This window comes from Micropterus salmoides, unplaced genomic scaffold (assembly GCF_014851395.1).
Source record: "Micropterus salmoides isolate LMB-PRFRI ecotype aquatic unplaced genomic scaffold, ASM1485139v1 Ms_hic_scaffold_3, whole genome shotgun sequence".
Taxonomy (NCBI): domain Eukaryota; kingdom Metazoa; phylum Chordata; class Actinopteri; order Centrarchiformes; family Centrarchidae; genus Micropterus; species Micropterus salmoides.
In genome coordinates this window covers 33686443-33713487 of record NW_024042261.1, presented here as the reverse complement: position 1 = coordinate 33713487, position 27045 = coordinate 33686443, and the positions used below count along the sequence as shown (strand labels likewise).

The 27045-nt window shown below is 41.0% G+C and overlaps 1 protein-coding gene across 3 annotated transcripts in view; it reads right to left on the bottom strand.

The window, feature by feature from the left end:
• aplp2 (amyloid beta (A4) precursor-like protein 2) overlaps nt 1-27045 on the bottom strand; it is a 53348-nt gene that overhangs the window by 16305 nt on the left and 9998 nt on the right. For all 3 annotated transcript variants that reach the window (XM_038692383.1, XM_038692385.1, XM_038692384.1), the window contains exons 2-6: nt 12890-13063; nt 10829-10958; nt 3517-3629; nt 827-1038; nt 385-581 (exon numbers count right to left, since the gene is read on the bottom strand). In XM_038692383.1, the coding sequence (XP_038548311.1) occupies nt 385-581; nt 827-1038; nt 3517-3629; nt 10829-10958; nt 12890-13063 (826 nt within the window). The remainder of the gene's footprint in view (nt 1-384; nt 582-826; nt 1039-3516; nt 3630-10828; nt 10959-12889; nt 13064-27045) is intronic.

Here is a 27045-nt window from a genome sequence, read left to right as displayed (position 1 = left end):
AACAAAACTAAACAATAAAGATAGTGGAGCAACTCCTTTTGTAAGCAATGAGCAGGATTTGGCTAAAAATAAGGCAGGATGTTTTGTCCTTTGAACTCTGATAAAGCAGAGCAGTACATCACAGTGTCTTCTGTCAGCTGAAGAAAAGGGGATTTGCTGATGCAAACACTTCTATCTAATTATAGTGTGGCAAAGATTTAAGTATAACTGCCTATAGTTTAAAAATAATATAGTTTAGCTAAAAAGGTTTGATTATCTCTAAGTGGTAGGCAAAGTGCCAATAAGGGGAGACAGAGAGAGAGAGAGAGAGAGAGAGAGAGAGAGAGAGAGAGAGAGAAGGAAGGATGGTACATTATTTGTTATTTAAAACAACTCATTACAAACCTTTCACTTCCTGCAGAGTCTTGTCCTCATCTTGGCTCTCTGGCATTCTGCTGCTCTCTTTCTTTTCATCCTCCTCCTCTTTATCTGCCTCCTCGTCCTCATAGACATAGTGGTACTCTTCCTCCTCCTCCTCCTCCTCTTCGTCCTCGTCCACTGGCTCCTCCTTTTGTGTGGGCTGCTCGTCAGCTGGTGTCTCACTAAGGAGGGGAGGGGGGCGGAGGTGATTGAGTGAAAGGGGTAGAAGCCAGGAAGAGGAGTGATTTATCAAACAAGGCAGAGCAGCTGCCATAGGTCAGTGTCACAACACTTTAATTCATCCAGATGGCCAGTAAGACCTGCCCTTTGCAAGAGAGCAGAGATTACGCTCGCTATATTTCAAACACGTCCTGAACACAACCACACACATACAGAAACACTGCCCACCCGCTTCACAACTGCTCACCTGTCCTCCTCCTCAACCAGGTCGGCCTCGTCAATCTCCTCATCCTCTATCTCCTCGTCTTCGTCGTCCTCCTGGGAAGGCAGGGAAGGTGGAGCGGACTCCCCGGTGCGAGAGGAGGGGCAGCACACATACTCTGTGCCGTGGAACTTATCAATGCCGCAGGGCAGCAGCATGCCGTAGCTGTGTAGCACCATGGAGCTCTTGGCACAGGCCTGACAGGGTAGAAGAAGTGAGCTAGTGATCCTGAATGAACACTGCACAGGGCTCTTAACTGATGATGCAGCTGTGGCTTCTGGGCCTCCCACTACTTTAATGTATCAACTTTCTTTGACAAGGTGATATTTGTTTAACCTTTACTCTTCAAGGGAAAGTTAAAGGACAACATCAACAATGAAGCCCATGCCAGCTGGAGGAGGGTGTGAGTTACGGTGGGAGGACACCGTGGAAGTTAAATTAAATCAGTCTCATGATAGTGTTGATATGCTGCAGTAAGGCTCTTGGTTTCTCTTTAATAAATTTGAGACCAAAAATACCCCAGATCTTTGAAAATGAGGGAATACGTAGATTTATTTTTTTACCAATTGTTTACAGTGACTGATCTCTCCTTGTACCTCTAAGCAATTCAAATACAAAACAATCATTCAACCACAGAATGTTATTTAAGTCAAATTTTCACCAGGGTTTTCATATTTTCAGTCATCTTTTTTATAATATTCAGATCACATTTAAAAAAAATATATATTATTTAAAATAATTAGTACTTGTGAATTCTAAGATTTTGAAAGAAAGACAAACACAAATATATAATCAAACCAACAAATGACGCAAATATTTCCGTTGTTTGGCCACCCTCTGCTGTAATTGACATCAAATATAGACCTTAATTTTAAGAGAAACCATTTTGCTTTCAAGCCTAAAAAAAACAGTAAAGTACATACACAGCCAGCCTTAGGCCACTAGCACTATCAAAGGGGTCTAGCAAAATATAAAGTCAGAATAAATCTCTGTTTGTTATCCAATGTCTGTATTCTTTGTTCTATGCGTGTATAATAAAGTATTATAAATAACCTTACTTTTATTGTATTTTTAAAAAACCTTTGCACTGAAGGTCCTGCATCATCTTCCATACATTGTTTGCATATTTCTATAAGTTATACTTATTTATAATTAAATTAATAAACAACTGAAAATACTTTAGGGACAAACTCAACCAAACCATAAACAAAAAGAGGGGAGGGATGGGATGGGGTAGGAGAGGGGGCATTGGTATTGGGGATGGGAGATTTCACTGCTACTATTTTTCCTGTGTTTATCTTCCATTAGTTTTATTTGCTCTTATAACACTTTTTGTTGTTTTTCTCTTCTGCCTTTTTTCCCACAGATGAAAATTAAATTATATTACCTCTCATGACTGCTTTGGCTCATTCTCATAATATAATTGGATCTGTATATCCTATATTGTTAATTTTTATATTCAATCAGTATCTTTTGATTTTTTTCAACAAATTTGTTTAAAGTTTTTTAATCTCCAAATAGCTTTACATGTCCTAGTTATTAATGTTATTGCAAGTGAGACTGTTGCATTATCTAACACATTTGTTGAGTCAACAGTACAGCTTTTAGTCAATGTTACATTACATCTATGCATGCTCTCCTCAAGTTACTTGCATTTTAAAAATATAAATAACAAGCATTTTTTGTAATATTTAAACATTGATCATTTATCGTGTCTTGCAGAGGTGTTATGCTAACTCAGCATTCTTTATCCTTGATTTTACTACTTTATATTTTATGACTTCTAGTATAGTGCTAGTCCCTTGCGGTTACCTGACACAGTAACAAATCTATCCACCAACAGAATATAGACATACTGATTTTAGAGCTAGTTCTCTTGCCACATACTGACTAAATTGATTAATGGGCCACACTTCCAAAAAAGTCATGTCGTCCTTTTACTGGTGTGCTATTTTTCAGCAATGCTGTGCTTCATAAAGCAGCTAGGAGGTACAAAGTACAACTTCAGTCTAACTGATAGCTGCTGAGAAACTCCACTTGAGAAGTCAAGGATTAGCTGCCCTGCTTAAGAACATCAGTTGGTGAAGAAGCTGAGATTGTTTTTGAATAATTTTTATTACCCAGATTCTTTAACATAAGTATTATCAACTGTAGGCCATATGTGCCTCTGGATGTCACACTATCTAAGGCTTCAAGGCTGCAGATGATACTCTGGTTAAGGCATCCGTAATACATGTCAGAGAAGAGTAAGAGTCAGGAAGCATGAGGCAGGGAGAAACAAGAGCAGACAGTTGATGGGCTCAGCAAGCTGCTGCTCATACCCAAGGGCCAGCTCTGGAGCAGCCCAGGGGGATTAGCTGCATTACAGCCACAACACTAATCTGATTAGGAGCTGAAATTTGAGGGCTCTTGGTCATCCTGTGATCACAGGGTCTCAGAGACTCACAGAGACAGGTGGAAAGATATTAGGGAGGGAAGATGGAAGACTGGAAAGTAATTAAAGTGTGACCAGTATGACAAGCAGAATAGACTAAAAATGTGTTTAGTTTAATTTCTTCTATAAGTTAAGTTGAGGTCTAAGATGTCTTCTTCCTACAGGTCTGTTTCTTTCCATTGCTCTGCAATCTCTGAGATATGACCTCCCACGGTTTCCTAATAAGTAATTCCTTCCTTACCTCTTTGGCCACGCCGTGCCACTGCTGATGGCTGACGCACATGTCCATACGCTCCTTGTGGAAAAACTTGCACTTCTCTGGAACCAGAAGCACGTCACTCACAAACTCGCCCACTGTAACAGCAAATCACAGCAGCGATATGCCTGTTAGTCACACTAACAATCTGTCCTCCTCTGCCCCCCCCCCCCCCCCCCCCCAAAAAAAAATATCACCCATAACTGGTCACTGTTCAACAACACTGCCAGGGAATCAACAAATCGCCTAGTGAGACTGAAAAAAGGAATAGCAGACGAGTTGAGAGAAAAAGGGGCATAATTCAATAATTCATAGCTGCCTTTACATTTCATTACAGCGGTATAACAGAAAGGGCATTTGACACTTGAACATCTGTCGGTGCACCTGAAGCCGAGAGGGATTCATCCCTCTTCAATAGCTGTAACTCTGTGATCAAAATGGCAGGTTAGAAAATCAGGTTTCACACTGTCTCTTTTAAGGTGGTCCAGACGCTTCCTGCGAGTCAATGATTTCATTTGCTTGATGAATTAAATAACTGTTTTATTCATAGACGAGCTGACAGAAAGCACATCTGGGGGAAATAAAAGACATGAAAGGCCTCTTGTGAATACCTAACAGTTTCAGGTGGAAAACCATGTGCGTGTAAGCATATGGTGCAGGGGTCATAAGAAAGATTAGAAAGGACTGCGACTGCTGATAGGCTGGCAATGTGATGGGGTTCTCAGGTAGAAACACTGCCATCAGAAACAGATTTAAAGCTAGAGAGAAAGGAAGTGAGGGAGGGATGAATAGAAGGTGTAAGACAAAGTCCAGATCAGTGCAGCTGAGGAAGGGGCGGACTTAAATCACACAAATGAGGGTCTAGAGGTTTCATGACATGGGCTTGGAGCTGTCCTATAACTGCTCATTTAGTGGTTTGCCGTGACCTCGGCCTGAGACAGAGCTGCTGGAGCACTAAATATGAGCGAGGCGAGGCAGAGGGTGAAAAAGCGGTGTTTTGGAAAATGAGAGGGTAGGATAGGAAGAAGAGAGCTGGAAATAGCAGAGGACTCAGCAGCTGCTTCTCATCTCCGCCCAAGAGATACAGTAACACCTCCCTCACACAACCCCCCTCAACCCTTCAGACCGTCGTTCTCCTGTTTCTCTGTTTGTGCCCACCACTGGTAACTAAGTACATTACCTCAAGTTCTATCTTAGATACAGTTTTCAATGTTATCATTAGTTCTGAAAAGGTTGAAATTGTGATAGACCCTTTTCTAATATTTTAAGACTAAGCACTCAATTCATACTCCTTTTACTACATCTAATTCACTACATTTTTAGAGGTTACTGTATTTTTTATTCAATTTATTTGACAACTATTAGTTGCTTTTCAGATTAAGATTTTAAGATATGTTTAAGATATGATCTTATAAAATATGCTGCACTGTTATAGCCCGCCTAAGTAGTTAAAATGAGCTCCTTGCTGACTAGCTGTATGCATTTAAATACAGTAATAGAATAGCCCAACCCAACTGAATAACATAATGCCTTGAAAGTGGCAATTTTGCGCAAGTGCTTTCACTATTGCTGTGGATTTTGCAAATACTTCTTTACGGTACTTTTAGATAGGTAACATTTTGAATGCACGACATACTTCGTAACAGAGTAATTTTACATTGTTTTATTGCTACTTTTCCTTAAGTAAATGGATGTGAATATGTCTTCGACCATTGATGCCCCCTCCTGCTAACTAACTCTCCCTCTCTTCACATACAGAGAGACTGAGAGGGCTCAGGGAAAAGCATCATGACTCCCAATAACCCTCACCTCCATAGCCTGCACACCGAATGCTAACAGATTCATTCACTCACATACTCTCTCTCCATTTCATCTCTCTCCCTGTCTCGTTCTCTCACACTCACAGGTTGTTTTGGTTGTGAGGTGGAGTGGGTTTCAAGCAGTCGCCGTATGCAGTCACACTGCAGTGGGTGATGGATGGTGGTGTTTGGAGAGCAGCTGTGTCTCGCAAGCACTCCTGCTCTGTGTGTTTCTGTTTGCGTGTAGTTGTGCTAGTGTGTTTATGTGAGCATAGTACGCCAACCTTTCTCTGTGACCTCTTCTCCACCTACTCTATTCATCTGCCTTTCCTTTAACCTTCTATCTGTCAGACAACCTTGCTAATACTCTCCATTCCCCAGACTGGCTGCATACACCCAATGTACCAATGCTGTCATGACCACAGCCATACCCCTGCATTTTCCCTGGTGTTTTCCCCTTCCCTGTATTTCCAGTGCTCCCCTGTGTATGTTTGTTGGTGTGGTTTCCCTTCCTGGCTCCTGGCTCTGCTCCTCTGAACGCCTGTCAGCAATCAGCTCTGCACCACTCCCAGTTGGCTCACCTGCCTCACATCAGATCATGAGTACGCACTACTTCAACCCTAGCTCTCCTCTTACTCATTAGGGCTCAATGAAATGATTGGATGGATGTATTACAGGCCTGCGACAGCCACAGATACCGGATTTTTTCCATTTGTTTTAAAAACAGTTGTTAAAACAGCTTTAACAGCATTATAAAACATTATTCAACTCATATAGTTGTTGTGTAGTGTTAGCATTCTCAAACTGTATGGCAAGAACTATCAGATTCCAGTCTTGTGCTTGTTTGGCAATGTGTGACTACAATTCTGTTTACATTTGCAACACGGATTGTGCTTTTTAATTGTAAGACATCTGGGGCCTGTACCACAAAGCAAGTTCAACATACCAGGATATCTTTTCATTATGTGGCTTCACTAACCCTAACAATCGGGATAAGCGGTCACAAGAAGCTGGTTATCAGCTCAGTAAGTCAACCCAAGGTTTCCCAATCCAGACATAAGCCCGTTCACATAAAAGCAGCAGATGACCAAATGCAAACATGGACAAGTCTACTGGTAGCAGAGCTTCATATTTTACAAACGAAGAACAAACTGTAATACAAATAGACATAGTAACTGATAAACTGGTACAAAAGCTCAAACTAAAAATAAGATTTTATTTTAGGAGGAGGAGATTGGTTGCTGCAACCTTTCTCACTGCACTCAATTACAGTGACCTGCTCTATAGAAATGCGCCTGAATGATGTTTATCTTTGTTGGATACCGTCTACCATAGTGCATTGAGATTTGTGACTGGATGTAAAGCATCTACACACCATTGTACCTTGTACAAAATGACAAACTGGCCCACATTATCATTGAGGAGGCACATACATTGACTTACTTTTATTTACACGTCTATGCTGGATATGCTTTCCTCTTATCTTTGCAACATTCTTTCCTATAATTTGCGCTCCAGTAACTTGTATTTGTTATCTGTACCTACAGTCCGTACAGACCTAGGTAGGAGGGCCTTTAGTTATGCTGCTCCATCCAATTGGAACACATTGCTGACTGATTTGCAGTTGAGAAATCTGATCTCTTTTGGTGAATTTTAACACCACATGAAAGACTTGGAAGAAGATGCTATAAACTGTTGTCACTGCTTTAAAAATAACTAAATCCTATAAACCTACGGTATGTACAAATTGGACTTTTAAGTAGTCTAATGTCGTTTGTTTATGTAGCTTAAGAGTCTTGTTAAATGTTCTTTGTTGTTGTGTGAGTGCTTGGTGTTCACATTTGTAACTGTGCATTGTCAATATGCTGCTATTTTGGCCTGGTCTCTCTTGAAAAAGAAGTTTTAAATCTCAATGAGATCATCTGGTTAAATAAAGGTTTAATAAAATAGTCTAATTAGCACAGCAGAAGCTGACACATGCAGTAAGGCAGACAATAGCCGACAGTGTGAATACCTAAAAAAACAGGCGTAGTCTATAATAACGTGTTGATGTGATGTGTTCTTATGGCGTATATGAAAATATTAGGTTTATTCTTTAAGCTCCACTGAGTGACGGTGTTTTCACATTAAAAACACATGAGTCGTTCCAACTCACTTTTAAGAACTTCTCGTCACTTCAAAAATTTGAATAATTTATTTAATGTTTCAAACATTGTTCTAAATTAACGTCATAAAGCAACAAAATGAAAAATCCATTTATGCCATAAAAGGTGCTCATATAGGTGGTGATTGATTGATTGATTCATCAATCATTTACCTACTGAAAACACCCCCACATTACCTGCGCCCACATCGCAAAAGGTGGGACGCTACATGACCAGTCTCTATAATACAAGATAGCTACTAACCTAAAATAAATTCATATTAAACTTAATTTCAATAGGACTACCAAACTATATGCTCATAATATTCAACCACACATGCTGCTGTTAAAATAAATGAAACACATTTATTTTAACGGCAGCAACAGGCAGTGGTGTTTAAGTAGGCTTAGCCTACCGTCACATCTTAAAAACCTAGAACAAGTAGGCCTGGTAACCTACAAGGCTTCAAATTAGTCTCTGTAGGGTGATCTCACTATATAAAAGCAGCCTATAAACTAGTCTACGGGATCTCCTACAGATGGGGATGTCATTTCCCAAGAGAACTGATTGGTCAGTAGGCAGTGTTTTTATAGAGTTGATCTCTTATCTGGAGCATAACTTGCTTCGGAGCAGGTAAACCGTTCAGCATAAGTTACCATGGCAATCTACCCGGTAAGAAGTGAACCACCGTCATGGTTCTGAAAATCCAGGGTTACTGAAGTTACCTTGCTAAGCTCAACTCCTGCTTCATGGTATAGGCCCTAGGATTTCATGGTGGATACATGACTAAAACCAGAAGGTAGGTTGGAGGTTGACATTACATAATGGAAAGAACATTTGCATTTAACTCCTGGGTTTGGCCTCTAGCTCATGCATAGAAGTTTTTCATTTTCAGCACAGGTTTATAGTTTTTAACAACAGGCAACACCTAACTCTTAACCAACACTGTATTACTTGTCTGCGCCTTTCCTTTAGCTAACATTTCGCATGGTACATTTGTGGCACTGCCACATAACCTTAAAACTGTGAAGGAATGTAGTTGCTTTCTTGTCCACAACATTGTTTCAAAGTTCAGACTCATTTCCAGAGGCTCATGAGTGCATATAGCCCGAGGTGTGGTGCTGTGAAACAAGTTTGTGCGCATGAGTTTGTGCACATTATCAACTTATTCACAATCACAAGACTCAGCCAGTCTGATGATATCAGCAGGTGTCATTGTGTGCCCTGCCCTCCGCTAAATCAACAGGCTAGTAAACAGGAAAGTATGTGTCATGTAAGTAGCTCAAAAATCAAGACCAGAGCTTAAATAATACCTGAAATAAATGGGATCCATTGGTGAATGCTAGCAATAGAAGTTAAAAGTTTTTTTCCCCACAATTCAGTCATTGTTTAACAAACCGTCTGCCGCCCAAACTAACCAACATGAAAGTTACACATCTGGCACTGACTGTTCTCACCATTCTAGACATAATAATAAAAAAGTATCTAAAATAGTCCTCTGCTGTTTGACAAAGACATCATGCTGCAGGGATTAACGTGCCATGCAACAAAAATCACATTCATTTGCAGAGCCATTGTTTGAGGACAGGAAACACAGAGGGATTGTGGCTCTGTGGCTGAGCCTTTTCATGGATAGATGGGATACAGCATAACCCATCTCTCTCTTTTACACTGAGCTCTTTCCTTAGAGCTTGCATTATTCATATAAACCCATTAACTTGACATGGGTGCTGGTCTGTACCTTTTAATCATGTCCTTCAATCTATAGCTCACCTCATGTTGGTGTATTTTATTTCTTTTTGATTCTACTGTACTTAAGGTACACTGAAGAATATAAGGCCATAATGAATAATTCAGAAGCACTCTTCATTGAGCGTGATATGATAGAGGGGCCTCACAAATAATAGACTGTACAGGTGAGGTGCGGCGAGGTGGCAGAGCATGCCGTGGCTTGTAGCATATGATCAGAGCCCTTCAATTAAGCCCCTATCACGCTCCATTACATAATTAAGCAGAAACCCTTTCAATAGCCCCCTTCTCGCCAACACCTTATGTTCATCTCTCCTTCTCCATCTGTCTGCTCTGTTCTCTCAGTTCAGACTCCTCATTGGCAACCTAGCAGAGCAGCAGAGAAGGCCTTCGTAATTTGATGGGTCATGAGTGCGCAGACCTTTAACAATGATGACAGAAAATATGCAAGAACAAGCAATAAAGTTATTTCATTATTCCAATGGGGGTAATGGGATTGTTTTAATTAAATGGCAGTCATAGCACTGTTTCTGAATCATAATGAGAGGCCGCTTACAGTGAACACAAGAGGACAGAGGCAATCAGGTGTGGCAGGTAGTCAGAGGGAAACAGCTTCAAGTTGTAAGATGAGAGCAAACTGGGGGAATTTTGGAGACCGATTCAGCATGTGGACCTCGCTCATCTGTATTCCTGTCTCAGACACCGAGTGGCCACTCCTGTTGTGGTGTTTGCTGTCCCATGAATTTCCCAAAAGCCTTCTGTCTGTGGTTTGCCAAAAATGTTCTTGAATGGTAGCCCATTTCACAGTCCACTGCAACTGCTAATAGCTTTTTCATCCCGGAAAGCGGCACAACTCAATCAGCAAGAGGCGTTCGGACAGAGGAAGGGTGCCGGGAAGTGTTTGCAGCATATAAGAAGATATTTTTTCCTTCCTGACATAGCTTTACAAGTACAGAGAGGAGCCTTGTTTCAGTACACTCCCTATTATTGCAATCCTCAGCGGCAGCAGGAGTGTGCTGTGTTTTTGTTAGTAAGGGAACACAGTGACATGTGGACTGCAAAGTCTGACATTTAATAAACCAGACTATAGCCATGTTGCCACTGTTAATTACAGTGATGCTGCAGGAGACAGAGAAGGGAGTGAGGTGTGTATGACAGGACAGGCGAATGGAGAAATGGGGAGTAATAAAGCAGGCCTCCTTACAGACCTCCCTCATGCTGACCCTGTGTGTCTGTGAGTTTATGGCCACTGTCTGAGGGGGAAATAAGATTGTGCTTTATTGCTCAACAAGCCTCCCCAGCAATAATAGCTTTCGCCCTTTAACCATCCGTTCTGAGAGATATTAGCTCCCATCCAGCCTGGATCTGCTCAATCTGCAGCTCAAGGCCAGGATTAGTCAACTGAATCAGACTCCAATATCGCCCTATGTCACCTCTGCCTATGGCTAAGATGTATCATTATCGCTTCTTTCTCTATGTTGAATGAAGGGCCAATATAGAAAAGAGGGGACAATGGAGAACACCTGATATGAAGGGACATTCACAGCCCTCTAAGTGGTTTCTCCCAGCCCTTGAACTGCACTACTTATTAGTGTACAAGCTTACCTAAGCATTTGTAAGGCACCACAATATGGGCGTGCCCTTTGCACACCTTCTTCTCCTTCTTGCACCAGTTCTCAATACGAATTGGCTGGTTGGCTTCCACCACGTTTGTGATTTGGAGCTCGGGATACATCTGTTGGAAGAAGAAGCATATAATATATATTAAATAATGAGAGAGGTATTTGTGTATGGGTGTGTGTGTGTGTGCGCGCGAGTGAGAGAAGGTGCGATAAGTGGAGCTTCAATAGGATCCTTTAATCCACGCTTTATACTCTCTCGATGCCATCTGCTCAGCCATGAAAGAGCACCCAATTCACACTTCTCCCAAATGCCATCAAAATGTCATTAATAACTGCAACTGAAGCTTGTGGGGAAAGCTGCTTGAAAATGTGCAGCCCCTTTTTCTAGGACAGCTGCATAATAAACCATGACAGTAATACCAGCAGCCTCTTGGGTTAGGAGATACAGTAGGAAGAACAAGTAAATAAGAGCAAGGATATCCATGTAGTGGAAAAACATGTAAATTGTAGACAGCTAGAGAAAATGACAGTCACATGGTCTGCTAATTAAAATGCCACCCACTATACTGTAAATAATGCCTGTCTCTCAGGAACAGCTCAATAGCCTGTCTAATGACAAATCACAGTGAAACGAAAACTGACTTTTTCCACCTCACTAGCCAATTCCCCTCAGTATAACATATTCTCACCCCATGGACATATTCAATAATACATTTCCTCGTACTTACTTTTTTTCCTTCTATTATCTTGCCTGACCAGGGGGAAGAATATGATTCATGTGGTGACATAAACAATCTTGCTAACCTGAAACTTGCTAACCCGTTTATTTTAATAAAAATTCAACTTGGCTTGTTTTATTAGTTTCCTCAGTATTGTTAATGATTAAAGATGATAAAAAGGCAAAATCTTCCAGCATCTGAATGGGGGCATGACAGTCATTCAGACTTGATAGTGGTTTCAATCTTCTTATCTAACTCACGGTAAGAAAGCAAATAAGTATATTTCCCAAAATATATATATGTCACGTAATGTTCTGCTCCTAAATTCTAATAAAATCAAGATGCTGGTCATTGACTCTTCTCGACATAGACTCAACATAGTTTGAAAGAAGTCACCTACGCAATATATTGTAGCTCAAATTAGGTATTTTCTATTCTTGGCTAATGCATAAACCCTTATTCGCACCTTTGTTTCATCAAGACTACAGATTATTGTAATTGTATTGTATTGTCTTATTGTCAAGCCTGCCATGTGCTCGTCGTAAAAGTCTTAAAATGGTTCAAAATGCTGGAGCTTAAATCATAACTAAAATTTAAAAAATGATCATGTTACACCAATGTCCCTTCAGTGTCTCCCTATGCATGTCTGATGACACTTAAAAGCGCTTCTGATGACTTGCAAAATTGTAAATGGGCTCATCCCTTCATACCTGTCTGACCTCCTTAAACCTTATATTCCATCTCGTGATCAGAATACAGGGCTCTTGTCTGTCCCAAGTTAAATAATAGTCAACAGGCTGCAGGTTCTTTTCCTGTTGTATCCCCTAATAACAGCAGGGTCATCCCAGAGGATATTAGACAGTATAACTCTGTTTGGGCATTTAACTCCAAAACCCAATCTTTTTGCCTTCAGTTTTTATTATTATCAAATTATTAATATATAGTCCAGGTTTGTCCTGCAGACAAGACAACTGGAAACTTTCTGAAAACTACTGCATCTCTCTAACCCTTTGTTTGTTTGTGTCCCACAAGCACATCCAACCATTGCAAATGTTGCCATCTTAATATCTAATACTCAACTAGAAACAATACAATCATGATGATTAAAAAATGTAAAACAGAATCTAAAATATTAAGTCTCACATTACCAGACCTTTATAACGTTCTCCTTAAAGGTTTAGGATTCAGATTTCATTGGTTGTACCTGTGATGACAACCCACTTTGTCAATGCTCTATTCTAATTGACTTTGATGCTGGAATTTCAGCACCTCTATGAGACTTATAAAAAGGAGATTAGAGATGTGTCTGTGTCACAGTGACTCACCTCCTGGCAGTACTGCAGCACACCCTCTTTGGTTCCTTCGCAGCTCTCGGTTCCGGATGGGTCGGGTTCCCAGCGGCCGGTCTGAATGTTGACATGCATGTTGAGCTTTCCGCAGAACATCGCTACCTGTGGCTCTGCCACGGCAAACCCTGTGCCTGCATTGGCTGCTAGTGCCTGCAGAAAGAGAGAGAGAAATAGGGGTTACTGCAATCAAGCATTATAGATCCCATAAAAGAGTACTGTAGCTAACAGACATGAGACACTGTCTGCTTCACTTGCTTTACTCATAAACTTTGTTATGAGCCTGACACATGAGGCTGCTGTGAAGTCTGAACATATAAAGAAGGTTCAGCTCATGTACTACAATGGATAACTGTGCTAGATGTGATGGAGCAGCTTCAGGCTCAGACAAATTAACTGCACCTCGGGAATGTTTGGCTAGGTTGATGGTTAAATGAGTAGGGGTTTGATTGGATTTGTGCACATGTTTTTTTGCTCTGATGCCCATTGAGGTAGTGAGAGGCTGCACACAGAGAGACGGAGAAAAACAAAACAAGAAAGAAAAATGCAGTCCGTCATGCCTCACAAACCAGGACATTCCTAGTTGAGAGAAGAGCTTTGCTCATCCACGCCTCCTGGGACTAAATCTTTCCACAAAGGATGGAAAGTTTATTCTTCAAGGTAAACAATGATGGTTCCTGATCTACTATCAGCTCTGCTATACAGGCACATGCACTATTAACATCAACAAAAATGTTCTGAGTTACCAAAGGATTTGTTAAAAAATATTTCTGTGATTTTGTACAAAAAATCTTTGTTTATCTCCCAGCCCTTTGAACATAGACAAAATCTACTATCTTCCTCCCCTGTTGTCCTTCCTGTCATCAGCTACTGAACCCTACACTTCCTCGTTCAGCAAGCAGGAAGCTGGAACACCCAGTCTGCCTGTCCTTCGCTCAAAATAACTTAACACCACTCACTTTGGGAAAATGGACACCAACTGTCTAAAACTACTGTGTAATCAGCTTCCACATGATTGCCTTTCAAATGACATAGTGTAGTGTTAGCATCAGTCAACTCATCAGCTAGTCATTGAGACAATAAGTCACACCCTGTTAACACTCACCTGATGCTAGGGGTGTCACAGTACGGGAATCTCTAATGAATCAGCGAGCCGATGTTGCTCTGCATGCCAAACTGTCCCTAAACACACACTAGGGAGCTTCCAGACAGGAAGTGGAACGGAACTGATCCCCTCTTGATTGTCATAATGTCATCAGGCTGAGTAAACAGGCTTCAGCCCCAGAGAGAGATCAAGGGAATGAGCAAGAACCGTTGGACTCAAATGTCTGACCATTTGCTGGGTCCTCAGCCTTGAAGAAACACAGACAGAGGTGTCCTTTGCAGCGCAGAGCCAAGGAGAAAATAACTGAAGAGGGAGACTTGAGAAACAGTGTGTTAGACAAAGCTCTCCATCTAATGCTGCACAGGCTTCCCGGTCTGATAATAGGCGCAGAACAGAATAGAGCGAGGACAAAACAAGTGCTGTGTAATCAGCAGTTGGCTGTAGTGTGCGATGAGCTACAGAGCCAGCCATAGCTGAGTCTGCACACACACACACACACACACACACGCACACACATAAACTGAAAACAGCTCCAGCAACACATGCATACGTTCAGCCACACACAGTGGTGCCCACGCAAACACACATAACACATGCATACACGTATGTTCATCCACATCAGCAAGCAAACACACACTAGCCTGTCTAGAACAGCCTCAGATTCAACCTCATTTCCCCTCCTTCCTCCATCTCCATGTCTTTGTCCTGCTCCACTCCTCCCTCTCTGCACCACCACAGGCTTGTTTGCTCTCCTCCCTCTCATTCCTTTGTGAGACTGGCTTGGGGTGTATGAGAAGCAGAGAGGTGGTGAGGAAAGCAGCACATTAGGGAGGAAGACAAGGGAGGCAGTGACTGCCTGACCACAACTAGACTCTGCAGCTGTGGAAAAACAAGTGTTGTGGCCTTCTCAACACCCCTTTGACTTCACTGAAGTGATAAAATCTCGGTATGTCTTTAATTCTTGTGCGACAATGGCAGTGAAGGCAGAGTGGAGGTGGTTTAAAACACTGCCATAAATCTGCAATCACATGCCTGTTTAGTACTCAAAAAAAGAGCTGCTCAGGGCCAGACTTGCACAAAGAGAAGCGCTATAGGGGGCAGCAGAGAGCAAAAGAAGTGACACAGACAGAGAGAGCTTGAGGGGGGGAACAGCACGGCAGAAGAAGAAATTAGTTTCATCTGTGGTCCCTGTCTCATCACCAGCGATACCTGATTCAGACAGATGACTAGCCTTGGGAAAACAGACTGGACAGTTAGTTGTGTTGACTGTGACATCCTTTACCACAGACACACACTCCTGTAGGAGACACAATCAACTTTGTTCTTGAGACAACATGTTAAGAGCTTTGGTCTCATCTCGAAACTGACTTGGTCGTGACTCAGGCAAATTTATTTCAAGACCAGTCGAGCACACAACTGTCATCATCGCAATTTTTTTACATCATCCAAGACCAGTTTGTTGCGTCAACCAGCGAAAACCGGTGGAATGGAGTCAGAAAAAGATAAATGAGAAGAAATAGTCTAAGTTACTCTTAGACTCAGAAGGGAAATGTGGATGAATACAAAGACAGTTAGCTGTGGATATTGGTCTTGTTTTTCTTTTTGCTGTGATTTGATGCAACTAAACTCTTCCTTAAAGGTCACATGAAATGACTCTGACAGTAATTTACTTCCATGCTTTGTCGTGTTTTCACATAAAACAGAGGTCAGGGGCAAGACTTTATGCCATTACTGACTTCATTTTAAAGTTCAAGAGCGGTGAAAAAAACGGACACTGACGGTAGCTCTCGACAATCACTTATCTTTAGTTGGTTGATCTACTTCTAGTGCAGAAAGCTGCTGATGATATTGATGATCCTGGTTAAAACAAATACCCAGATACACACAATAGGACTCATGTAATTGATAATTCAGCTTGGTAGACCTAAATGTTTGATGAGACAGTAAGGGTTGGCTGGATCACCCGAAGAACTGTTATCACATTTTACTCACTGGGATCAAAAAGATGAGTCATCAATTACATTTTGACAGGTTACTAGAGAAAGGGGTCAAATGTGAATGTAAAAATATACTAAAATGGATCTTTTGAGATTTATTTGACAGACAAAGACATGGGGTAGTAACAAGGTGTTTTTAATAAATGTTTTCTTCTTATGAGACCCTTTTATCACGTATTTATTACTCCCATGTGGAACTGTACTGTCCTTAAATATCCAAAACATAAGCAGATTAATTTACAGAATTTTCTCTTGATTCAGACTGGATAAGCTCTGGTCTTGGTCTCATATGCAGCACACACACACACACACAAACATCGAGCATCCACCTCTCATTACTGACTCACCGTGAGATGTTATATCATGTGTAAGTGTGAACACCTGCTGCTATGTGGAGGCTTAGCAAGCCAGAGGGAAAGACAAAAGAGGGAAAGAGGGAGTGGAAGTTGGTAAAATGGAGAGGCAGTGAGACAGAAGAAAGCTTAAGCAAAAAGCATAAATAGACAACGACAGCAGGGAGCCTATGCTGATTGGCTCATGTCCCAGCGTGACATATTATTTTAAAATGCATGCAGACTGTAATGCAATAAAGAACGCTGTGAGGCGGCTTGAACGTAGGAGAGACAGGCCTGCCACCACAGACGCTTGTCAAAAGCCGTGTGGACTGAGGATCATTCAGCCCGTTTTCACTCTTTACTGCAAACACACATTAGTCTGTCGCTGCTTTCCCAGTCTGCCTCCAGCACACAAACATGTTTTATTAGCCTGCTCTTTGTTCTGAGCCAAGTTTCACATAAAACAAGCTAAGACACGATGGTGCTTGTCATGAAATAACGCATGGAACATCATGTGCACACACAAATAAACACTCCTTTTTTCCTTGTGGGAGATAAATATAGCCTACCTTAGAGTCTGGATCTCTAATGAGCAACCCAAACATGCACAAACATTAATGTTAGAGGTAAATCTGTCTTAATTTCTAGTGGTAAATGTTACCCGTTAACACTTAAAGCAGAAGAGTGATGTTATTTTGAGTTACAGCACATTTGCTGTCTACATCTAGCTCACATTACACCGTCAATCATTTTGACGCATATATATTTTTAACTTGTTTTTCATTGTTGCACTACAGCCTTCAGCGTCACACCTATCTTAATAAAATAATTAGAAATATATACATATAAGAGTAAGGATTAATTTTTTTGTATTGTATTTATTTTGCTCTATGCTATCCTGATATTTATTTCCCAGTGACTTTCATTTCTTGCAGAATGTAAATGAATGCATTCATATGAAAATGCTGAATGTAGGTGCAAGGAAATAACGATACATCAGAGAAACTTTGACAAACCAAATTAAGGCTTTAAATTTACTGTGATAGATTATTTAGCTTAGGCAACTCTGCAGTCTGCGGAACACATTTTTTGTACTGTACAATAATAAAAGGCAGAAAAGGACTTCTACTAAAAGTTCTGAAAGAGAGGAAATGGAGCCCAATATCTTCAACAATGCCGACTGTATGCAGACAATAGAATAATAATATGAAAAGGATAATGGAAAAAAGGAAAGTACAAGTAAGACTACAATCTTACAAACAAAGCAGAGGTAGTATTCCTTAATGAGGTTTTAATAAAATCCTCCTGGGACCAGTATGGGTCAGTTATTACATGACCTACCACACAGCATCTGGGCAAGTTCCAAGAAAGCTAATCCAATCTGTGTGTATTTGTGTGTGTATAAGGGTGTCAGTGTGTGTGGTCTCAGGTCAAACACTCAAGGCAGCATGATCAACAGTGTGTGAGCTCAGGACCCACACCAAGAGGATAATGGGAAATGGGAAATAAATAAATGAGGGCCATAATGTTCAAAACATCTCCAATACAAACACAGACTGTAACTGAAAATAGCCAAAACAAACTATACAAAAAATTCCTCTGTGAACAGACAGACTAATGAACAAGTTAGGTGGTTGTTCCTGGATGCATTTCTTCTGGTTAATTGACTGTGTTGCACAAAAACAGCTCCACTCTCAACTGGTCTATAAACCTTGTAGGCCCCATTTAGCCGTGGCAACTAGTCTAATTTTGGCAGAGGTATGGTGAAGCCATCCTCACAGTCTAGCCCTTATAAAAGCGGCTCCAGAATGAGGCACCGGTCAGGACACGTGGGTTCCCAGAATGCTTAGTGTCCATGTGACTCTGTAGAGAAATGCCTGGCACCGTTAATCCACCTAATCCTTCCCTGTGGTGACTTAATACTTAAACAAGATAGAGAAGGCCACACAGGAATCCGATCTATATGTACAATACATAAAAACACAAAATCAATATTGATTTCCGTTTCTTTTTGCTAACAATAAAAACTGTTGATGTGTATGAGGGAGCAGTGTTCACTGCAATTACTGTGTTGCACTAATATGTGGGGGGGAAGCAATTACAGCATCATTTTTATTTCTTTATTAGCTTCTATTACAGCTTTTACATAACAGCTATTAGTATAGCCTTTGCTTGTTTATTGTGTCTTGTGTTTGCTGCTTCTGTAATGACTGAATTTCCCTGTAGGATAGTTTAAAAATGCACAACATATACTATTTAATGCCCCATAAAGAAAAATAACCACAATACTACCTCACTGCAAAGAAATTGGATGTGATAGTTACAATGCAAAGATGTAATATGACATGAAAGTTGATTTGGGCCACAAATAACTATTATTTTCATCATTGATTACTCTGCTCATTATTTTTTGGTTATCTGATTAATTGTTTTGACTACGGTTCGTCAAACATCTTCAAAAAAATCCCCATCACAACTTCACAAGAGTCCAAGGCAACATTTTCAAATGTCTTGTTTTGTCCTTTCCAACAGTCCAAAAACTCAAACACTATTTAAAAAAAAAGGTACACAGTTACAGTTAATCCTCTTATTTGAGAAGCTGGATCAAGAAAATGTTTTTCTTGGAAAATGACAATAATCAATTCATTATAAATACAGTTATTATTGATTATCTTTGCAGGTTGATGAACTAATAGTTTGAGCTCTAGTAACTTAACAACAAGACCAGAAAAACAACTGGGTTATATTACCAAGTAACCAAAATGTCAGACAATATCTTGATAGTATATCACTACAGTATGTCAAACTGTATATTTACTCAGTGATGGAGGCCAACAAAAGCCCTACAATACTTAACGTCAATCAATCAATAGCCACACACACGAGCAAACCCACATACATGCCAAATGAAGTTGTGACATTGAGGGTGTGACATTGGTGTGATTCCTTCCAGTGGTGTGGCCCGTGGGAATGTTGGGGCCTGAGCCACTGACACCATCACTACACAAACAGCTCACCAGCAACAGATAATAGCTGGGAGGGGGGAGGAAATTCAGCAACAGAGGGACAGTGACATTTACCTACTGACCAAACACCTTCACCACCTCCCATCCTCAAAAGGGCAGACAGTAAAAACAGAATAATAAAAAGGAAAAAGGTGTCGTGTTTTTAGACTCTGAATCAAAAGGGCAACCCCTCAATGTAAATGAGCTGCTTTGTCTGAGCCCTTTGTCTCCACCATTTGAAGTGTCTCAAGACTCCTCTGGAATTGCCCTATGAGTCACCGCTCCAAACCCACAGAAACACTCCCACAGTTTGGGGAGCAATGGAGTCAGTCAACAAAAAGCTAAAGCTGTGAAATTTACAGTTTCACATAAACTCTGTGAGGGAGAGACATCACTCACTTTCTTCTTTTAAAAGTGACAATTCCTGGAGAATGTGCAAATGTGTTTATGTGCAAACGTCTAAAAAATAATACTTTCTCTAAATAATCTTGTACTTTGTTCCCATATCAAACATTTTCATACAGCTTCAACACACGTAAATTATGTGAAAACAATTTACTAAATATATTCAAGGAAACCATGAGGTTATTCAGTAAGCTTGCTGTCCTGTGTTAGAGCTTTAAGGTGACAGGGAGACACTCCAAAGAAAGCTGAACATTATGTTTCTGTTCACTAGCAGTCACCTCTGCGTGGCTCATTAACCTCCCATCATTCATAGTCAGACGGGACCGGACAGGAGAGGAAAGTCTGTTGTTCCTTGTGCCCTGAACTGTCACAGGAGAGCTGAAAAACACACCCAACGGCCTCCGTAGAAGACAATGTCACGGCCACGACACGCCAGTGCCAGCCCCGGTTCAGATAGTAAGCCTATTTGTAATCCTTTCCGCTCAACCTGTACTTGATTGAACATGCCTTTGTTAATGAGACTGTGTGGAGCTGTTCCAAAGTGCGAAACATTGGAAACACCATTGATGCAACCATGTCCTATATTTCTTTCATGTCTCAAGCTAAAAAATAGGATTCAGAAGTGGAAAGGAGTGAATAGAGCTAGGAGATTTCAAAGTGAAGGATGTTCTTTGGAAGATTCAATAAGGACATTTCTACCTGTTTGACTCTTGACACAAGTGGTCTGCTATTAGATTAACCTACTGCCTTTTCAGTAACTCATTTTAAGTTTGGTATTATTTGATTTTAACCTTACTGCTCTCAAGTGCAAGCACAAGTTTATTTGACTAGATATTGTTGCCTGCATTTCTGTGTCCACTTCTTTTATGCAGTTAATGTATGGTTATCACTCCAATGCTTTAATATGGGGTGGTGATGGCGCAATTTGGTGTGAGAGACCTGGGTTCAGCTTTGGATAAAAGTGTCAGCTACATGTAAATATACACATAAGGATTAAACATATGGAAATATGACTGCAAAAAATAAAATGATCGATATGTTTCTTAAAAGTTAAATCCTATCTCCAATGAATCTTCTTGATTCCTATCTCAAATAGTAATAGGGTGTTGGTATTTCTCTCCTTTGATCGTTGTTCTTTGTTTTTGAAAGCAAGAAGAAGTATAAAAGTCATTAACATCCCTTGTTAGTAGACTTAATGATAGGAACTAAGGTTTTAACTATTTTTACTTAGACTGGAAAAAAAGAAAATAGATTAGGATTTTGTATTAACTAAGTAAATTGCATCCTGTTTTGTGTTAAGTATTTACTGGTGTTATTATTTAAATGTTTCACTATGAAAAAGACCCGACTTACAGTCTCCACAACAACAATCTATGATTGAGCTGCAACTTAATCTCATTGAGCGTCACCCTAACACTGCCATGCTCAGTGCAGGAGATGAACACAAATGAGACGATGTTCGTAATTAAGCTCTAGCTAGAAGATGTGTAGCATCTCACTGGTGGCAGGGTAACAGTTGTGGTGATTGAGTGGCACAGGTCTGCCTGTGTGTCGGGGAGAGATAACATGGCCTCTGTCCAACTTACAGCGAACGGGCGTGAATGACGACTTGTTCAAATCACTATGGAAACCTTCTACAAAAGCATCCCAGCTATCCACACAGAGGAACATTGAGGCTGCAGAAGTAAGAGGCAGAGGGAAATAGAGAGAGAGGAGGGAACAGGCGGGGGCAAAAAAAAGAGAAACAGATTGAAGAAGTGGAGCAGGAAAGAATGAGGGGAGGAGGGGAAAAGAAAGCAGGGAGATAGATAATCAGAAGCTTATAGCGACAGAACAGGAGGACAGGAAGGAGAAAAAATAAGAAAAGAGGAGGGGGATTCGAGAAAGAGAAAAAAATAATGGAGAAAGAGGGAATGAGGCCAGAGTTGTGAGAGACTGGCATATGAGACAGTGAGGCAGAGAGGGAGAAGAGATGGGAGGCGTAGTGACGAACATTGTCTGAATGGCACAGAGGACAACACTCACAATAACAGCTGCTCTACCCTGTTTGGTGCATTCAGCAACACTGCATCCTTGTATGCAAACACGAAAATGACCCTCAGCTCTATAGGTTCGCATATATCTCCCCTGACCCACACATAGCAGACATACAGTACAAAAAGCTATATCTGTGCTCAGTCCCCTTCTGAACAAAAAACTGTGTCCATTGCCATGGCAGTGTGCATCCGTGTGCTCAGCAATGTCACTCCCCATGGCGAACAGACACTGCACCAACTGCCAGTGGTTTCCCCTAAATTATTTACCAGACAGTAAGTCCCAGCATGAGTTCTGAGAGGAATCATTGGGGTGTGTTTTTAGGGCGTGTTGCAGCAGGTTAGTGCCACGCAGACAATTCCAGGTGAAACACCAGAGTGGGTGAAGGTCAGTGTGCACCCGAGTTCATAGTGTAATGAAAGGTGCACTTCCATAGACTCACAATATATTTTATTTATATTTAATTATTCAAGTTTAACTTATAAGAAATTTGTCCTTTCAAATTTCAGTACTCACTGTTTTAAATATTATTTTTCATCTTTTTCATCATATTTTTATTAAAATGCTCTCTGTTAAAGGAATAAATAACCTTATTTTATAACCAGATCCTAATCGTTATTCAGCAAAATTTCAGAATAAAAAATATGTCTAGATGAAAATGTCCTCAAATATCCTACCCAATTCAAACACCTTAGTTGGCTACACATGTGGCGAATGCTGCCATTCTGTTGCATTATTGGAACAATATTTAGAAGCGACATGGATGGAAACAAAGTCAATTAAACAACATGACCACAGAAGAACAGAAACTGATCTGTACTAGACAATCACTTGAGTTTAAAATGTTTTTACTTGAAAGAAAATGTAACTATATAGTTCCATGGCAGGAGCAGAACTGGGACTGTTTGGGTGAAAATAAGTGAATCTGGAATTCCTGGTAATGTCGGGGCATTCTGGCATTTTGTGGCCAGAAGCAACCGACTGCAAAACCACTTTAGCTGTCAAAGTGAGGCACAATTAAAATTCACATTAAATCTGAATGCAGTTTGCTTTTGGTAGGAAGTTAGAGAGAACACAAATGGTCCAACTTTCAAAAAAGCTGCTTCAAACTGATTTGTCCACAAACCCTGTTTAGGAGCCAGTTGTATTACACAACACACACTGTCATATTGTGAATATCATGCCTCAATAATTGTTACAATTCTAGTTGAGGTATGAGGGTATAAAAAGTCTATGAGAGGGTGGGAAGGTTAAGAGCTCAAGTCTACTTTATGGCAGTTTCAGGCACCTGCAGCATGTTAATAAAAATAAAAGTAGGTGTTAGTTTGATACGTGTTTGCTCTTAAGTCCTTATAAGCTATAAAGAGTTTACTTAGGAATAATTCTCACCCTACCAAATTTGTACAAATCTTTAAGAGATCAGATATTTTCGAGTGTAGCACTGTCAAGCAGTGGGGGCCTTGTTAGTGGGCCTTCACAGTCACTCCACATTTGCAGTCAAAACCTGAAAATTCATCTCTTCAAAAAGAACCTCACTGCTCAATCATGTCCCCTCTCTCTAATCTGTCTCCCCTGCTTGCTATAAATTGCTCTCATAAAAAAGAAGCCTTTGACATCTCTCCTTAGCTCATATTTCATTTTTTTCTCTCTTAAAAGATCATTGTTATATCACAAGAATATTGTTGGGGCAGTGTCACTCTCACCCCTGCACTCCTTATTCTAGGCTGCTTGCAATCGTTGTGATCTCGTAATTATTCTACGTGCTTATTTTAAGTGGCTGTGGACAAGAGTGTCAACTAAAGGCCTGCCATGTGAATGTAAAATGTACTGAAGTGGAGCGATACTAGGCCAAGAGAAGAGAAAAACAGTATTAATTAGAGCAAAGTACTTTTTTTCCTTCCAGTGGCACGCTGTCTTTTCACTAGGGAGAAGGTGCAATTTATAAGTGGCTCCCATTGGTGGGGCAGTGGGCCTGTCTTCTAGGCCCACCCTCTTCAAAGGAGCTTGTTCAGAGAGAAAGAGAAATAAACTTGAAAACATGAGGATAACATTAAATGGTTAAGTGGTATCATACTAATTTGAAGACATTCTGTAAATGAGAACTCAGGGGATTTTAAGGCAAAATAAATCTAAAGAAAGGAAGCTAGGGAGCTTAGCTGATGACTGAGAAAATTTTTTGCACATATACCAAGGCCTAATAGAGAGAAGGAAATTGACTTCAATGTTTTTGTTTTGTATTCTTAGTTTACTTGCACTGTGAATGCACAGTTACAATAATCAGTGAAAGTCTTTGTAGAAAACTTCACAGAAAACTGTTGTGTTCCTGGGATTTTCATAACTGAGGTTTTACTGCATGATGCATTACAGAGAAACAAACTAAAGAACCCTTTAACCTGTGCAAAGAGCACCACAGATATATAATGTAGGTCCAAGTGACAAAGGGTAGTCAGTCAAGGGGAAAAAAAGGTCTGTTGGTACAGATAGCTAGCCACTATCTGACATCACAGGCCAAAGGTCCTCACTTGCCCATTTTAAATCCTTTCCCATCCCTCACTTCACACAGTTTTTCCTCTCCCACACATTTCCTCTCAGACAGTGTCAGTGTTTCCCACTGTTGTCAATACTGTGTGGTCTTGCCATCTTTGTCTTAGCTGTTGTCAGACACACAGAGCTGCTTTTCAGATACCTGCTAGTGAACATGCGCTGAGTGCCTGACGGCCAACATCAGGATGTCTGCTGCATCTTGTGTTTCATTATTCTTTTATTCTGAGGGCAGGGGCTGCCAGTGAAGCGAGGAGAGCAGGGAAGAGCAGGAGCAGGAGGGGACCAAAGAGTCACTTCCCCCACAGCCCCTCTTGACACAGATTTCAGGCTGCACACATCTCCCTGGAATATTACTCCTCCCCATCCACCTCTTCAGCCCCATCACACACAGCCTTGAGGGTCATCCACTGCCATCATATTACACTTGGTTTTCCCTGCCTACCCGATTAGATTAGGTAGATATAGAGCAGATTGGTTTCTAGCTGGCTGGGGAGTAAGAGGGAGAGAGGACAGGGGATGAACAGGAGGAGGAAGCAATGGAGCAAATGTGTTTCGATTCTGCTCGGGGTATGCTATTTGCAGCATATGCTGCACGTCAAGTGATAGCAAGGGCTTGAGTGCAACTTCCTTTTTAGTCCAATCACTGTCAAAAGATGAGGCAAGGAATGCAGGAATAGAGACAGGCTGAAGGGGAGAAGCAGGACAGGAGAGTGTGACTAATAAAATATAGACTCTCTAACTCTATGGCTATCTATCGCTGAACTATTTCAATAATTAGCCATCATGAAACATGTATCTGCTTCTCACCTCTGTTGGCTTGTAAAGAACAGAATCAAGTTGTCATAACAGTTTAAAAAGATAAATAAAAATAGCACAATGCTACGTAGATTGTTCATTGCTAATTAATTACTGCAATTCTAACTGCAGAGTTTTTTAGAGGGGTGATTGAATTTGAGCCAATATCATAAAATGTCTAATGCAAATACAACTAAAACAAGCCAAAACGTCTGAGGTATGTGTCATTGTTTGCAGAGAAGGTTGCTATACACATTAAAGTCAGTCAACAAAGAAATAACTGATAACTGTGTGCTGCGGCGATAAAGAGATAATTACACCGAGGGTTTTACCCAGAGCTTGTTGTTTAGTTGCTAAGCTACGCAGGTGCATGACTGCATAAAAAAGGCACTGGAGTGTAAAAACTATTTCTTGCTGGAAGAAGATAATTGCTTTTCATTTTGTGTTAATGACTCAAGTACTGTGATGATTGAGGTCCATTTTCAGGTGAATTTTTTGCTGCAGCCTCACAGCTGCATGGTGTGCTGACGATAGGTTTGAGGCAAGCCTGCCTCTTCTGCAGAGCTCCCGTCAGTACAATCACCCATTCTTCCCTTCGGCCCACTAAAAGCTCTCTGCATGAGCAACCCCTTCAATCCTCCATCTCCCTCCTTTCATCTCTATTCACTTTGAGCACTCTGGACAACTCTTTGTGCAGCCCTCTCCTCTTGCCCCAACTATTTCTATAAATTTACCTCTTCACCTGCTCTCTCTCACTCTGTCAGTCTCTCTCTCTCTCTGTCAGAGCCATGTGAGCTGGCGACCCTCTCAGCCCTCTCTATCCCAGCTTACCGTCCACGTGGCCTAGAGCGGATTACATTCTTGACATCACTGTGCCAGATGTTTATGACTAAAATAGACAGAACAACTAGCCTCAACATCAAGTCAAACAATGCATTTAGCCTAAACTTGACACCCCATTTCCCGTTTATGCTTGAGCAGGTTCCTCTGTTTTAATAGGAAAGATTCGCTTTTGCCTAATGATCTCCCATGTTTCCTTTGTCTCTAACGTCTCTCTCTTTAATTGGAATCAGAGCTGCTGTCTTCATTACCTTGTTCAAGGGACGAAATTGACTAGCTTTCTCTTGTTTTCACTTCATTGCTTCCTTTCCCCCCGAAGCTTACGTTTTTCCGTTCTTCCTCCTGCAACATCTGCTTCCAGCTCTCTCCTATGAGCTGGTATAGAGATCAAATAGCCAATAAGCCGTCCACTGTAACATACACATTAGCGTGATTAAATTGGCCATTGCCTGTCTATTTATTAAAAGCCTCTCTGTGCTGGGTTGGAGGTCTATCTAGCAGGTCAGTAAAGTAGTAGAGGGATGGGCTGTGTGTGTGCGGGTCTAACATGATATATATCGCTGTCATGTGTGTGTCTAAACCTTGACATCACCACTGACTTTCTGTGGGGATTTTCAGGTGATGTGATAGGGAAAGGGTGTTGAAGAGCCATAGCTGGGCGGGAAAAAGTCGGCGGTGGGCTCGACTCTGGCAGTGGCTACACAGGAGATTTAGGGCTTAGGCGATTGTTAGACGGGGCTCAGTTTGTTTTGAACTATGGGCCTGTGTTTTCTGTGGGCCGCTTTATGTGGATGCTGACTCTTTCCCCACTTTGTACTGCACTCTCAGCAGTTTAAAAGAGAAGGATTAGATGCAGGAACGTGCCTCTCTCTCATCTGCCGGAGAGCACACCCGCCTAATCTCTCACGCTGAGGAGAAGGGATTTAGAAGAAATGACCTGTGCTCACTCTACTTTCTCTTGCTTCTCTTCCTCTCATACCCTCCCAAGTTGAGTGAAAATACAGTACTGCATCCTTCCTTCCTTCCGTCACTCCCACTCCCACTTTTTCATTTTCTTGCTGTATGACTCTATGCT